The 16858-nt window shown below is 38.3% G+C and overlaps 1 protein-coding gene across 1 annotated transcript in view; it reads right to left on the bottom strand.

Moving 5' to 3' along the window:
• The window catches only part of cacna1ia (calcium voltage-gated channel subunit alpha1 Ia), a 125717-nt gene that overhangs the window by 64589 nt on the left and 44270 nt on the right, over positions 1 to 16858 (bottom strand). Inside the window, exons 9-15 of the mRNA XM_084117691.1 lie at positions 16018 to 16169; positions 14831 to 15016; positions 12095 to 12212; positions 11642 to 11797; positions 10749 to 10836; positions 7971 to 8131; positions 2236 to 2712 (exon numbers count right to left, since the gene is read on the bottom strand). Of these exons, the coding sequence (XP_083973817.1) occupies positions 2236 to 2712; positions 7971 to 8131; positions 10749 to 10836; positions 11642 to 11797; positions 12095 to 12212; positions 14831 to 15016; positions 16018 to 16169 (1338 nt within the window). The remainder of the gene's footprint in view (positions 1 to 2235; positions 2713 to 7970; positions 8132 to 10748; positions 10837 to 11641; positions 11798 to 12094; positions 12213 to 14830; positions 15017 to 16017; positions 16170 to 16858) is intronic.

Here is a 16858-nt window from a genome sequence, read left to right as displayed (position 1 = left end):
GGAGCTGCCATGTTACTCTTAATTGCTTACAAAACAAGAGAGTCTGGCTGTAAATTAAAATCTAAAATCCTACAGCCATCTGTTAGCTTTCCTCCTCAACAGATAATAATTGGGCGATTTTCAATGTGTAGTTGATTGTATGGACAATTGGCTCTGCTTATTTATGTGTGCAGAAGCTTTTTCTTTTCTTTTTACAGGGACAATACTAACTCCTCTCCAGAATTCTCAGATAATCCAAAATTACAGTTTAAAAGACAACTCTCATTTTCATCAAATCTCTTTGTTCCATGGAACACCAACTTCTTGAGCTCCATAAATGACAAACAAAATAAAAAAAATAAAAGTAGCATAATTCCAGTCTTTTGAAACAATACACTACTGTTCAAAAGTTTATTTCTGTGATTGCAAAGCTGCATTTTTAGCAGAAATTACTCCAGTCTATAGTGTCACATGACCCTTCAGAAATCATTCTAAGGCCCTGTTTACACCTGGTATTAAGATGCGCTTTGGTCGATCAGATTACAAGTGGACGGCATTAAACGGGTCTAAAATGTAATGAGCTTGCCCATTTTCAACCACTTCCAGAGGTAGTTGAAAACGCATTCGACCAGATTCCATTCATAGTGTAAATGCTCATGTGGTTGAATGCATTCAAACAGCCAAAAAAAAACACCTATATGCGTAAACATTATGGGAAGCAAGTTTCATTATCGGAAGCGATCTATACATTAGATCAAAATATCTGAAAAAGCCCATACATTTACCCACCCATAGACCCTCCTCTTAAATAAATCCAAACAAAAGTGGTTAAAAAAGGACAAAAGAGACAGATTAAAACACCAGGTGTGAACGAGAATGCATCTCCCTCATCTACTTGTGATCCGATCAGGCAAAACACATCTTAATACCAGGTGTAAACAGGGCCTAATATGCTGATCTAGTTAATCAAGAAACATTTCTTTATTACTGTCTCATATTGTTAAAAATCTGGGTGTAACATCTGATTCGTCGCTTACATTTCAATCTCATATAAGTTCTATTACCAAGACTGCATTCTACCACCTTCGCAATATTGCCGGACTGTTACTTGCTCTCAGCACTTAAGATACTGGAACTCTAATTCGTGCTTTGATAACCTCTCGTCTCGATTACTGTAACTCGCTTCTTATTGGGCTGCCTGCTAAAGCAATCACTAGACTGCAATATGTTCAGAATTCTGCTGTCAGAGTCATCAATCACATCAATAAATCTGATCACATTACCCCTTTGCTCTATAATCTACATTGTTTACCTGGCTGTTCCTGTTCGCATTTAGTATAAACTTCTCATGTTAACTTTTAAATGTCTTCATGGACTTGCTCCCAACTATTTATCTGAACTTCTGCACTATTATTCACCTCCTTGCTCTCTCCGGTCATCTGACTTAAAACTGCTTACTGTACCTCGTTTTCATCTTTCAGCGATGGGTGGTAAATCATTCAGTGCTGTGGCTCCGAAACTCTGGGATTCTCTTCCTCTGACTCTTCGTGACTTTTCTGCTGTATTCTCATTCAAATCTCAACTAAAAACCTCTCTTTTCTCACAGTATTTACAACCCTCCCCTGTTTAGTGTCCTGCTGTTTTGTTTCTGTAGATTTGTATATGTATATGTACTATGTGATGCATACTAATGCTTGATGCTGTGATTTTGTTATCTTCTTGTACAGTGACCTTGAGCTTGGGAAAGGTGCTTTATAAATAAAATTATTATTAGTATTATCAATGTTGAAAAAAGTTGTGCAGCTTACTATTTTTGTGGAAACCGTGAAGCATTTTTTCAGGACTCTTTAATAAATATAAAGTTTGAAAAGAACATCATTTATTTGATATAGAAATCTTTTGGAACAATATAAATGTGTTTACGGTCTCTTTTGATCAAATTAATGCATCCTTGCTGAATAAAAATATTAATTACTATACAAACAGTAGTATAAATTAGCTTTGCTCAGAATACAGATCAACATTAACTTGCTATTCTCACCCAAACTCTCATATGGATTCAGAAGACTTGGAATATTACATTGGCAGCATCCGTCCCCATTCACTTTCACTGCAAGGATAAGAGCACCCAGGACGTTCAACTTAATTTCTCCTTTTGTGGTCCACCAAATTCAAATGGGTTTGGAACATAATGACACTTTTTATTTATAGATGAACTATCCCTTAAAACCATTAGTAGGTTTATTGGGCACTTACATAATCCAGCTCATCGTCCAGATCCTCCCTATCCTTGCGTGTATTGACCTGAGGGTAGACTTCATTGATGATTTGTGGTTGGACTGATGGTGTCTTTCCATTACAGTCCTGGTGCTCTCCAACGCTTCCCAGACCCCCAGAGAAGCTCTTCTTGCGTTGCCGGGGGTGCAGAGGAGGCAGGGCAGGTCCGGGTACCTGCAGCAGCTCCGGAAGCTCTAAAGAGAGAGCCCGTCGTTCTCTGCGCGGGACGAAGTGTCTAGACAGTAGAGGCGGATGCAGAGGAGGGGGCGGAGGAGACAGCAGGGACTCCTGCTCAGCAGGACGAGAGTGAGGGCTACGAACCCGTAAACTACCTCCACCCCCCATCCCCAGGCATCTAGAGGATCGACCCAAGCTGTTCCAACTTGACCTGCGACTCCATATACCGGGTCGTGCAGGCCGTCCCCAATTGTGGTACAGAGAGCCTCGCCCCGGACACTAAGACACATAGAACACAAGTTCATAGTCAATATATGAACCCCCCCCCACACCATGATTTATGCAAAGCTCACGCTTTCAAAAAACTACTCTAAGTTCCAACACAAAGTTTTAATAACAACAATCCAACTCGCAAACAGGATGCAACACACACACTTACCGGACACTGAATGACGGTGAAGGGGAAACTTAATTAGTGAATACAAATGAAGTAATAAACAATACACAGCTGAAACATGAGCTGAACTCATAATGACAGAAACCATGACAACCAAGGAGAGGAGGGAACTGAACAAAGGAACACATGAGATGAATGAGGATAAACTAAAAGTCCATGAAAACTAAACACACTGAACATAATAGTGACAGTACACCCCCCTCCGGCAAGGCGCACCTTGTGCCGTAATTGAAGAAAGAGCAGAAGGAGGGGTGGAGGGGGTTTTGGAGGTGGACAAGGAGATGGCGAAGGAATGGTGGTAGGTGGATGACGACGAACACCCTGCGGCGAAGATGTTGAGTGCCTGGTGGTGCAGACCCAGAGCTCACCAGTGCCGACAGCCCACGGTGGACTCGAGGGAGGGAGGAGCCAATGTGGTGAAGTGACTGACGACAGCTGGAGACGAGGACGAAGGATCCATAGGTGCAGACGGAGAGTCGGTGGAAACAAGTGACATCGCTGGCACTGGAGACCAAGGCGATGCCTCTGCGACGAATGTCGAAGGCGAAGCCAGAGTACCCGAGGGCTGAGGTTGAGCCGTTGTGACGGAGAACAGAGGCGACGCCGAAGGGAAGGAGGAACCAGCTGCAGCCGTAGGGGTGGAGGGACGGAGCACAGAGGATGGCCCACAAGTCCGTAACGGAAGGAGAGTGATGACTGACCAAGGGGGAGCTGGTGGGACGAGGGAACTTGGTGAAACCGCAAGGCAGAGGGTCTCCGGTGGAGCGGAAGGTGGGAGGAGCCAGGACAGAGCCAACAGGTCGACAGGCCGAGATGGAGCGAAGAGAACAGAGGCAGAGGCGGAGACGCAGGACTCTCTCGCACGGGCGCTACAGGTGGATTCACGACCTGCGGCTCGACGTTACAGGGACTCCCCGGATCGTCATCTTCTCCTCGGGCTCTTGCTGACACATCGTGTCTGGAGGTAGTCTCCTCCTGCGGGTGGCTTACACGAATACTCTGGGGTCGAGGGTGGAGAGTTGGGCTCTGGGTCTGGCTGTGCTCTGGACTGGGGCCGGACACTCTCCAGACACTTAATGACTGTTTCCCTCCAGTTAAGCCCAGAGGTGTCTGGGAGGTCAACTTTCAGAACAGGTTCCTCAGGGTTTCGTCGCTGACAGGGCTGGTGAATGCAAGACGACAGAAGTTAGTAGCAAAGGTCAGAAAATCTGTGCTCTCCTGAGCAACCGAAATAAGTTGAGCTCTTAAATCCATTTTGGAGGTCCTGTCATCTGTCATGGGTGGTTGCAGGAAGGCAGACGAAGACGAAGATAGAGTTCCAACACGAAGTTTTAATAACAATAATCCAACTGACAGGCAAACAGGATGCAACACACACTTAACATAGACATGACTGGACACTGAATGACGGTAAAGGGGAAACTTAAGTAGTGAATCCAAACGAGGTAATAAACGATACACAGCTGATACACATGAACTCATAATGACAGAAACCATGACGACCAAGGAGAGGCGGGAACTGAACAAAGGAACACATGAGATGAATGAGGATAAAACTAAAAGTCCATGAAAACTAAACACACTGAACATAATGGTGACAGATATATTATTACAAGTGTGAAAATATTTTTTACATTTTTTTTATTTATTATTAAATTAAATTTATTCCTGTGATGGCAAATTTGAATTTTCAGCACCCTTACACAAGTCTTCAGTGTCACATGATCCTTCAGAAATCATAAACATTTATTATTATTATTATCAATGGAAACGGCAAAACTTTTTTTTCATGATCCTTTGATGAATAGAAAGTTTAAAAGAACAGCATTTATTTGAAATAGAAAACTTTAAAACATTTTTTCAAATGACTAATTTGCTTTAGAAAAACCCAGGTCATAGACAATTCAGAGAGTATAGGCTACTCATCACCGACGCTCCTCTAGTGTGAATGGTGGTGAGACAAGCTGGAACTAGCTGTGGATGCTGCAACACTTATCAAACCATTCTGAAATCCGATTGACTTGTCCATAGGTGTGTAGATTGTCCCGAAGAAAATATTCTAAATTATATTAACATTGTTATAGATTTTAGTATTAATCACAAAACTCAATGTTATTTGTCTGGCATAATTAATGTGTGCTATTACTGCCCACAGGAAGAAAATGGTAAACATGCCATTAAGTCAAGTGCGCTGTTTTAAAGAGACGGGTTCATGTCCATGGGCCTGATGTATAAATGTTGTGTATGCGCAATATAAGCATAGAAATGTGCGTACGCAATTTTCCACACACACATATTGGGATTTATAAAAAAACAATATGTGCTCACCGTACGTTCACTAGACCATGCGTACAAACTCTTTTACTCTTTTACTTTTACTCTTTTAGCGAAGTTATGAAGTAAACAGAATGATTTAAACTCTGTTTTACATTTGATATACACATTTAGATTAAATACGCCACTCTAATTAATGGAGTTTAGCACTGAATTTTCATGAAATCATTATCCAGAGGTTACAATTTTTTTTATATAAATTTGAACATAAATATTTGTAGCGGATGCGCTGCTTTTAACACTTTTCCTGTGGCATGCTGTGTTTTAATGTTTTAACTACAGCGAGGATTACTTGGCGCATGATAATTCTGCTTTAAATTGTGTTTTAAATAGCAGAACTCGTATTCTGAGAAAATATTTTTTTTGCGCAAATAATGATCAATGATGCACACTTGACTCTGTCTAAGCAGATGGCTTAGCAACACACATGGTATAATGACAGACACCGAAGGTCTCACACGGTGATCGGTCCATTGGCCGGTTTGGATAAGTTCGATGAGACAGTACTGTACAAGCTCTACTGCACGCAGGTGTGCTGTTGATGCAGTGTTAATTTTGACAGCAAATTTTGATTTAGTTTTAGTCATAGCCTTATTGATTAAAATGCAATTTAGTTTTAGTCAAATTTTAGTCATCTGAATTGTTTTAGTTTTAGTTGACTAAATATCATAAGATTTTAGTCGACTATATCTACAGAAGATTGTCAACTAGAATCTAATGGGTTTTAGTTAAATTGTAATGCATCAATTAAGCATTTCTCTAAAGTTTCCAAACTTATGATATACTCCTGGAGAAAACTCTATTAACCTGTTAATATGAACGATATTAAGGTTTAAACATGCAATACAGACACAGATTTAACTGCTGTGACATAAAATGTCTTTATCTTAAAATTAAATAAAGCCACTTCTCATAAAGAAACAAGAACATGGTATTTTTTTAATGAATGATATATGCATTCTTTATAATAACTTGCATATAGCATTCTTCATTCTTTCAAGCAGACATATTTATTTGTATAAATTAAATATAGATCATTATTAAAGCTATTGAAGTTATTCAGTCAAGAATATTGAGTAATTTTTCTCTTTTTCTTTTGTTGTTTGATTGTATTAATGATGGACGGCAGCATGTTAATTAGACTGCTGTCACTTAAGGCTGAATGCAGGGATCCAATAGACTGATACACACCCGATATAAAGACATAACTGATTGTATTTACGGGAATATTCCCCAAAACTGATATTTTGAAGTAATTTTGTGTATTTGTCCATTCAAGCGTGAAAAGAGGCGAAAGAGCTCAATTCCGGACTCGTGAGCTGATGTCTGAGAGGCGACTCTCTGTGTGGCAACAGAAAATCGGACTGAATTGAGCTCTCTTTCGCATCGTCAAGACTTAACCATAATTTATTTGTTGACAAAAATGTCAACAGATTTTTCATCATAGTTTTTGTCATTCATGTTTTTTATTTAGTTATCGTCTCGTTTTCATCAGTGAAAAATCACATTGTTGGTGTTGTGCACAGAGAGTAGCCTAATGATAGCCATTTTCATGGTCTTCCCAATATTATGAAAAATACCATTGTATTTGAAGGATAGAATTTGATGGAAATGGTAAGATATGCATGTTTTATTTTTTTAAATGTTTTGCCAGTGAGGTTCTGAGTCAGACAATTATTTACACTGCAAAATACACTGGCCTATCTGTTTCCATTAAAAAATATATAAACATCCTAAAATATATGTTTACCTTATAGGCAAAATTGCATACATATGATTTGTGTAAAGCAAATAAAAAATACAATTTGGCCAGTGGAAAATATTGAGATTGAGAACTCTTCTCTGAAATGTATTTTTTTCTCTCAATTTTTCTTATTTATATATTTATTTTAAAACACGAATCACAACTACTAAATTATTTTTAGCAATGTAATGTAATATTTTCCTAATGTTTCCTAACTAGGTGTTGTAAGCTCCATATACGGTTATTTCGGGGAGGAGATGCATGTATGCACAATCTTCCGCTGACTAGGTTTTATAACGGGAATTTTGCGCAGGTTCTGAAGTACGCATGGTTTTATAAATCTGAAAAGTTTTAGGATGAAATCTACTGAGTGTTTTATACATGAGGCCCCTGGTGTTTGGATTGCAGTGGTAGGCTGATGCTGTATAGTAAATTTAAGTTTATCTGATCGTGGTAGTCTACTGCATCCTCCACAACCTAGCACCAAAATAGTCTCATGTGATACACTAAAGTTTTGGATGTAACCTGGTACATAATTCCTGGGGAATCATAATTCCTGGGGTATCTGGCTAAAACAACAGACAGCGCATGCAAACAAACCATGCTTTCAACTCATTCTTAGCTAATTCCCCACCATCTAGAGCCCTTATAAAAAGCCAACCTCCTCACAAGGGCTGTTATTATTTAAGCCATTGTAAAAATAATTATGCAGTTTACAAGTTGCTCTCAGCTCTTCGAGTGCCCGCTCAACGACCCTCTGTGTGTATGCTAATATAATGCAAGCTAGACAAGTAGAGACGGCACTCTAAGTGCTGAGTAAGTGTCTTATTAATGGTTTGCTAAATGCTAATACATGCAGAGCCGATGGATAATTATTGTGTTCTTTGTGCTTTTAAAGGGGTTTTGGATTGCTGGAGTGGTATGATATAGCGTTTGTGCCCTCTCGGTGAGTTAGACCCTGTAATGAATGGCAGGTTGACTGCAGCATGCACAATGGCTCACCAGCGTCGTCTGCTCCAGGCTAGCCCTGCCCAGAGAGCTCACGCTGCTCTTGCGGGAACCCAAGGAAAAGCTCTGCCTTTCAGATGGGTACAAGCCTCTGGCGTTGGGTGCAGGTGCCAAATCCAGATGCCCATTAGGGGTCAAAGTGGAAATCTTGGGATCTGCATAAACAAACATGCCAAGACTGATTAGATCACGAAAACATCAGAAGGAAACACTAGCTAACTTATTGCAAGGCACAATAAGTTGAAAAACAATTTGTTTTGTGTTTGTGGTGCGAAATTAAGAAGTATATTCCACCAAGCCTATTAAAGTTTCAAGCTTCTGTGATTTCTAGTATCTCTAAACCCTCCTCTCATGCCAGGCGACACTGTTAATCTTGACTGGCAACGGTAAGATTCGGTTCACGTCCGCTCAGCGCCTCTGCCAAACAGTTTCCAATAGAGTAATCAATGCGAGGGAGTTGAGGATGAAGAGGAAATGCGGCCAAATCTATAGGAAGCTAGCAATTGTTAGCATTTGGGCAGCAACGCATTACTACCGTCTGTCAAAATACTGTTTGCTAAAGGACATAAATGTTATCTATCTATTGTAAAGTTACAATATTAATATAGCAGACATGGTATAGCATAGGTAGGGAGGGAGCTAGGGCAGAAAACAGCACAAAAATATGAGTCATATTAATGCACAATAATCTAGTAAAATTAGAAAATTTGTTATATTTGTATGAAATATAGTTTTGTTAAATCTTGGGTATTTAAATCATTCTAAGATGAAAAACAGCATCAACACATTGTGCTAGGGTAATACTTTGATGAATATAGATTTGTGCAAACAAATTACAATGAGATGGTTGTTTTGCAACAAGGTTCTGTTCTGTTCAGTAGACTTGCTAGAGAAGAAGTGACAGATACAAGAATAGCATAGGGAGAGAATATGGAATGTGCAGTTCAGAGAATATTTAATAATTTTGCACAGACCCAACCTAGGGATTCAGACCAGGGTTCGGCAACCTATGGCATGTGAGAGAGAGAGAGGTGGAACCTGTGTGTTTCATTCAGAAAAAGTACCTCATTTATACAGATCTACATTTTGAGGTAATCATTTCTTATAGTAACACAGCTTGTTTTATTAAGGTACGAGTTATTAATACTATACTATTATAACGATACTATTAAAGTGTGAGAATTAAACTGCGCAAGTCAATGAAAGCACACAGCTCTGATAAACCTCTTGATAAACCATTAGTGGGCATCACGCACACACAAGTTACTGACTGACAGCTTACAGCTTGTTCCGCTGTACATAGTCAATGCTATAAATTTCAGAGACATTCAACCAAGTATATTCAGTCCTATTAAACATTCCACACACATCAAAATGACTGTGATGCATGTGGAAACTCTGTTCATGCATAGCTAGTCACTTCATCTGTTTTCTCTGATCGGATAGCCATTCATTCGTGAAAAGTTCGAAAGAGAGGGTTGCCGACCTCTGATTTAGACCTTTTTTATGAGATAGCCATACAAAAAATATGGTTGTCTGAGGTTTCAAAATTTGTTGTGGGTGTATGGGATGGCCTGGAGGAGAGTGAGATTTCCTGGCCTGAAATTGTGTCCTAGTCTAAGTTTTAAGCAACTAAAATTTAGAGACTCAGATATTACATTGTGTATTGTGTAAGTACGGCTACAGCATATTCATGTGGGTCACACATGCTCAAAAAAATACTTAAAAAAAATTCTCTCACATTCTGCTCACCAAGGCTGCATTTATTTGATAAAAAATACAGCAAACCAGTAATATTGTAAAAATATTATTACAATTTAAAATAACTCTTTTTTATTTTAGTATATTTAGAAATGTACAGTAGTTTATTTCTTTGATGAGAAACTTTCAGCATCATTACTCCAGTCTTCAGTGTCACATGATCCTTCAGAAATCTTTATAATATGATGATTTGATGGTCAATTATTATCAATGTTGAAAACCGATGTGCTGCTCAATATTTATTTATTAACATTTACTTGAAATAGAAAACTTTTGTAATATTATAAATGTCTTTACTGTCACTTTTGATCAATTTAATGCATCCTTGCTGAATTAATTAATTAATTAAATAAAGCTGCGGTCTGTAACTTTTTTGTGTTCAAAATTGACAAAATTTATATAATAAGCGAGTACATCATGAATACATTTTCCTAACAGTGTTTTTGTATTATCCTGAATCACCACAGTACACCTATAATAAGAGTTTATATTTGGACTAATTTAGGCTGGTATGGGTCGTACCACTGTTGCCCAGTACCTGTGTGATTCGTCATAGACATTAACAGAGAAGAAGTAGTTCCAGCTACAATGTTCTTCCGCAACACGCATGCAGTTCTGTTTATTAACCACTAGAGCGCCAAAAGTTATGGACTGCAGCTTTAATTAATTTCTATAAAAAAATCTTACTGACCACAAACCTTTGAACAGTACAGGACTAAATGACTTGGTCTGACCATTTCAAAACACTGGAATTCAAAACACTGGTGGCTTAATGTATGAATATTAATTTAACATGTAACTGACCATAGCGCAGTGTACCAGAATTGTAAAAGACTGTTATTAACCTATCATTTAGATAATTTGGAAAGGAGTTCTGAACCTCAAAATACTGTTTCTGCTCAGAATTAACCAAAATGAAAAACCACAGTATTTCCCAGAAGGTTCAGAAACACACAGGAAAACACAGCTGTGCTTTAATAACACTTCTTCAATTATTCCACAGCTCAGTACCTGACAGCTGGAGGGAGTCCTTTTTCTCTGTTTCCTCTAAGTTACAAGAGGATCTGTCATCATCCGAGTAGGAACGGTTAGCATCGCCCTGTTTCAGACAGAAAAAACAAAACAAAACAGGGACACAAGGTCAAAACGACAATAGAAAAAAGTAAGGTTGAGTTATGAAGCAAATACTGATTAAGTCCATACAGCACAGATTTCACTGAGTGAAATTTCAGTGAGGTTGGTTATACAACATGGTTTTCACATAACCATACTTTCCACTGCAAAATAGGGTTAACAATGGTATTCTAGTGCTGTGTGAACCATAGACAAATAAAAGACGAGTGTGAGGGACAGAATTTCTCTTGTAAAATAACTAAACAGCCTTGAGCACTTTATAATAGACATGTCATCTCGTTGCCCTCACTCTGAAAGTCAGTCGCATTTGCTCTAGTTCCCCATTCACCCTCACATTGTGCCTCAGATCTAGACCATAACCTGGAGGCGCAATTCTACAAGCTCCCTGGAGAGATAACCTACTCCTGCAGACTGGATACTTGCCCGTGAAACCCTATTTATACAAGCATGCACATTGAAAATATATTCACCGGCAAGAACAACAATAGCCTTTGGAAAAATGCCCTAGGACAGCGGTAAGATATTAGAGCCACGGCACGTTTTTGCTGTCATTTTGTTGCTAAACACCTGCACAAATTTGACCTTGTTAAGGAAAGCATCACAGCCACCAGATGCTTTTCAGGAGAACGTATTCAAATAACCTCATTGGGCGTGAAATTTTCATATTCAGCAACTAAACCTGAAAGGTATTGGACCTGTTACATCTGGGATTGCTTTGTGCATCCACCAAAACACTCAATTACCCAGATGCCCTAAGGTGAGTACCTTACCTCAGCCTGAAATCCTTCCACTAAGATGGCCACAAGCAGATTGAACAGAACGTAGTTCCCAAAAGTCATGAGCGCGACAAAATACAGGGCTGCCAGGGGGGAGGTAGAGGCCATGCCATTATACAAAACCATGTTCCAGTCCTCTTGAGTTAGGATCTGCAGACACACACACACACAAATGTTATCAAATACTGTTTAACTTTAGATTAAACTTGGGAGAAAATTGGTTAAATAAATGAATTAATAAATAATTATATAAGACAAAAATAAATAAATATGTTTTTTTGTTTTTTGTAATAGCATGTTATAGTCTAAAAACATTTCAACTCTGCAGAGAATACCCAGATGTGTGTGATTAAATTGTGTTTTCACCCAGCTCCCAGTTGCCCTGTGTTCCCCATCACCTGCAGCAGTGCTTTCATAAGTAAGATGAGTTTTGAGAGCGCTACGCACCTGAAACACCGTGACAATAGCCCAAAGCAGGGAGTCGAAGTTTTTTCGGTCAGGAACCGTGTCCCCAGCCTCTGTCTTCAGGCTGAACTTACAGCCGAATATGTGCATTCCCAGAATACTGCAGAAACAAACAGACAAACAAGCTTTGAATGTTAATCTCACGTTTAGATATTCTGATACCGTATGTTTCCGATCAACAGGATGTGAGATAAATGAGCCTGTCAGAGGTGAGAGGCCTATAAAAATGATATCAGTGCTATGTGAGGAGACATATGTCCTGGTTGGACAGCAGCCAAAGATGAGATCAGTCACGTTGGAGAGACGGATCACAGAATTCAGAATGCAACACGCACCAAGAGATAAATGAGACAGAGGTGATACTACAAATATATGCATGCAGTGTTGGTGGTAATGTGTTAAGTGATAGACCACTTCACATTTCATTTTTAAAGTAATAAGTAAAATAATGTGTTATTTCTTAAATTTAAACCATAATATCCGAGTTATAACTGAACACCTTTTATTCATGTAAGGCGTGTAAGTATTGTAGTATGTGTGAGTTTTGTAGATCTAGAGAGGGGGTCGGCAACCTATGGCATGCGTGCCAGCATTGCCACAAGGAATCACTGCCATATGACAATAGCTAAAGAAGTGCATGTATTTCATTTTAAATAAAGTCCTTTGGACTTGCATTAGGACATGCATTTTAAGGTAATCATTCCTCATATTCACACAGTCTGTTTTGCTAAGTTAGGCGCTATAAATACTATTAAAGTGTGAGATTTTAACATGCGCACAAATCCGACAATTCATTTGCATCTGGAATTATCCCTCCGCGTGCCATAGGTTGCTGACCGTTGTTCTAGACGTGCGTGTCATGCTTTTGACGTACAGCAACGGTTTCTTTTCAATTTAAAAAAGTGCTTTTAAAACATTTACAATTTAAAACTAATGCTGATAAGCAAAAATAAATCAGAATAGTGGACAAAATAACAGAATCTGGTGCTACCCAGTGTTCTTTTGGTATCACATGCTATTATAGATTTTATAATATTTTTATTTTTTTTGTTTTCCTTTTAATCTTAGTAAAAGTTTTGTTGTTTTTTGTCATTTTATTCGTTTATGTGTCGATATAGCTTCTATACATTTCCATTTCAGTTTAAGTTTGAGTTATTTTAGTACATGAAGTTAAACTAAATGTTTCCTTATCAACAAGCTGAAATAAAAGTTTTTTACATTTTATCTCAGCAGACATTTATTTTATTTTTATTACATTTATAGTTTTAGTAAATTATAATAACACAGGTGCTGCCTTAGAGCTGCGGTGGATTTGCTCTGCCATGGTACTCGCAGGTACGGTCGAAATAAACTTTGCTGTTGTCTTGACAACTGGCTCCAGCCTGGTTGTTAATGCACAACTTAAGACATTATGAATGTCTGGTTACACTTTATTTTAAGGTGTCCTTGTTACAGTGTAATTATACATTTAAGTACTCTGCCATATTAATTAACTACATGTTCTCACTACATAATTAGGGTTATGGTTAGGGTTTGGTTTAGAGTTAGTTGCTTGTAATTATGCATAATTTACTGTTATTTTTATAGTAAGTACTGTACATGTAAGATGTGTAACAGAGACACTGTAAAATAAAGTGTTACAGAATGCATATATATATGAAATATAAAGTGCTTGCATGAAATATGCAAATATAAAATCTATAAGATGTTTAAATCAGATTTTAAACAGGCTGAAAAAAAACATGCTGTTTGGCTGAATTTTGTTTTAGTATTATATATGTTTCTGAAAGTGACTAAGTAAGTGAATGAATGAATGAATGAGTGAGTGAAAAAGTGAATGTAAAAAACTTAATGTTGCTTTTCCCAAAAAGTAAAACAAAATTATAATGCATTACTTTAACCACAACATCCCACAAAACTCCATTCAAAACACCTATTGAAAGACAAACTTAATTTGTGTAAAACAGTTCTCTATGCGGCAGAGCAATGGCGAAGCCGATTAATAACTGGCACAACTATAGCTTCCAGTCTGTAATGCTGATTCATTCTCTCCATTTCCTCCAAAGACACGTCATCCGAGGCATCTGCTAACAGTTACTAAAGCCTGTTGACTGTACCTGCAGGCTGGGGACAACTATCCATTTAAGAGACATAATTCAGGGCATCGTTTTCAGATGAGGGGTTATAAATTGAGATGCTTGGTGGGGGGAGGGGGTTGGGGGCGCTGAAAGCTAAACGTGAGGGGGAAAGACGGATCGGCAGGATTGGTTTATGCACTCAATCCTGCAGTAGCCTCCATCTGTCTCAGTGCACTCTGCTGGAATTGCGGCGCTGCAGGGGAGAGGCGGGTGAGTCAGTGGGCACCAGGGGCCTGAGTGTTATTGTTCTGCTCTCCATCAATCTCACTCTGATCCTTATGGGCCTGTCACTCGCAGCTGAAGCTAAGGTGTGCTCTGAGCAGCCTGTGCAGCTGAGACGCTCAGCCATGCAGAGCCCGGGCGTGATCCAGCTGCGAGGAGGGGGCTGCTGTCAGGTGTGGGATTTTATAAACCCAGGCTGCTTTGTGTGATAAAGTGTGTAGCGTTTATTACAAACAAGTGTGAGCTCGGATACGGACAGAGACTATGAGTAAGCACACAGATATGAAACACATTGGGTTTCATTCACTAATAATTGCATACGAGACCCACTGGAATGCAATTGCGAAGCCCAACCCACCTGAATATGAAAATAAAGAGCATAAGTAACATGCAGAAGGTGGCCACATTGTCCATGGTCTTCATCAGGACCACCAGCTGTCTGCGCAGAGCTGGCATGAACCGCACCAGCTTTATGACCCTTAACAGTCTGAAAGTCCTCAGGACGGACAGACCCCCGTCAGACTGTCCAACGATCTCGCATACACTATACACACATACACAAAAAAGCATTGATTCAATTGTATAAAAGGGTGTTTCTTTAACTTCAGGCACTTTTCTGAAATTTTGTCAATTGTCTATTGTTAGTAATGTAGTGATATGAAGCACAGCTCACACTTTAGTTACTTTCAAACCAAGCAGCTTTCTGTTGGTCAACGCAGTGAATTCGTTGAGAAATCTGCATGGGGAAATCTTTTGTCTTCATGATTTGTGATCATTAGTCATCATCATCATATACTGTGATCATCATATACTTTCAATCTTAATATAATAATATAATATTGTAATAATATTTTATGATGGATTTTCATATTTTAAGTTTAAAACTATGACGATAATTTTTTTCTATTCTATCTTTCTATTGTATTTTAATTTTAACAATACCAACATTTTGTATTTTAATTTTAATTTTAACAATACCAACATTTTTTGCCCTGAATAAAGTTTTTGCTAAAGTGTACTTGGTTACCAAGAAGACAATAGTGTCAGTAATTATGTTTGAGATGAAACGTGCAAAGAAAAAGAAAAAACTAGGTTAATATCACAATTTTATTTGAGTTATTGTCAGCCAAACTCTTATTTTGTCAAAATAATATGCAAAAAGTGTGCATTTATGATACATAAAATGCTAGCTTTGAAATAAACCTTAACAAAACAAAGGAATCAGCCATTTAATCAAAATAATTTCCACCATTGAATGCTACATCGTTTTGAGAAGTATTTAATTACTTTGACGCAGAGAAAATCTCCTGTAACTGTATACACATTTGGACATTGATAGTTCACAAATTAAATAGTCTAGTGAGCGTGTGAGTTTATTTGATAAAATAAAATACCACATTTGAAGAAACACCCATATAACAGTATCATTATTTTGATTAAAAAAATATGATTTAAAATATAATCAATCATTACAATAAAAAATGCATAACACCAACAATGTGATTTTTCAGACATTCGACAAACTATAAAAGTAAATCCATTTACCTGATGATCACAATAATGCCATCAAAGATGTTATAGGGATTTCTCAGATATGAAAAGAAGCCAAAGGCAGTGAGCTTGAGAATCATCTCCAGGGTGAACATACTGGTAAACACTATGTTACAAATCTCCAGGACATCAGTCAGTTCATCAGGCTGTAGACAGAGAGAGAGAGAGAGAGAGAGAGAGAGAGAGAGAGAGAGGGGACAAAGAGGTTGGGATGGATAAAAGGAGAGGTAAATGTGGAGAGGTCATTTCAGATCACTGCAGTGCTGTTCAAGAGAGCATAGACAAGATCAGCTCATGGCAGCAGGCATAAGTTCTTCAGTGACGCTGTGACCTCTCATATGATACAAAGGTCAGAGAAAACAGAGTTTAAACCTGAACAATTCCTTACGGAACACCAGTCAGGAAAAGATATGGGGTGATGCGAGTACACTGATACTGTATGTGCATTATACGTACTGCATGTCTGCGGCTTATTCTAGCCAACATCCACCCACTTACACAGGAGGAAACTTATTGACATGAAAAACCGATCATGTTTCGTTATGTTTTTGAAAAAGTTTCTTTTGCACACCAAGGCTGAATGTATTTGATAAAAAATACAGTAAAACCGTAAATATTACAATTTAAAATAAACATTTTCTATTTTCAGTGTCAAATGATCCTTCAGAAATCATTCTATGCCGATTTGCTGCTCAAGAAACAACTATTATTATTAGCGTTAAAAACAGATGCTTAATACAGTGCTGCTTTATATATTTGTGAAATTCATGATACTTTTTTTTGTTCAGGATTCTTTGATGCATACCGTTTCAGCATTTATTTGAAATATAAATAT

This window comes from Abramis brama (assembly GCF_963993115.1).
Source record: "Abramis brama genome assembly, chromosome: 1".
NCBI classification, from domain to species: domain Eukaryota; kingdom Metazoa; phylum Chordata; class Actinopteri; order Cypriniformes; family Leuciscidae; genus Abramis; species Abramis brama.
The sequence above is the reverse complement of the archived record's forward strand: the minus strand, read 5'-3'. Positions and strand labels throughout refer to the sequence as shown.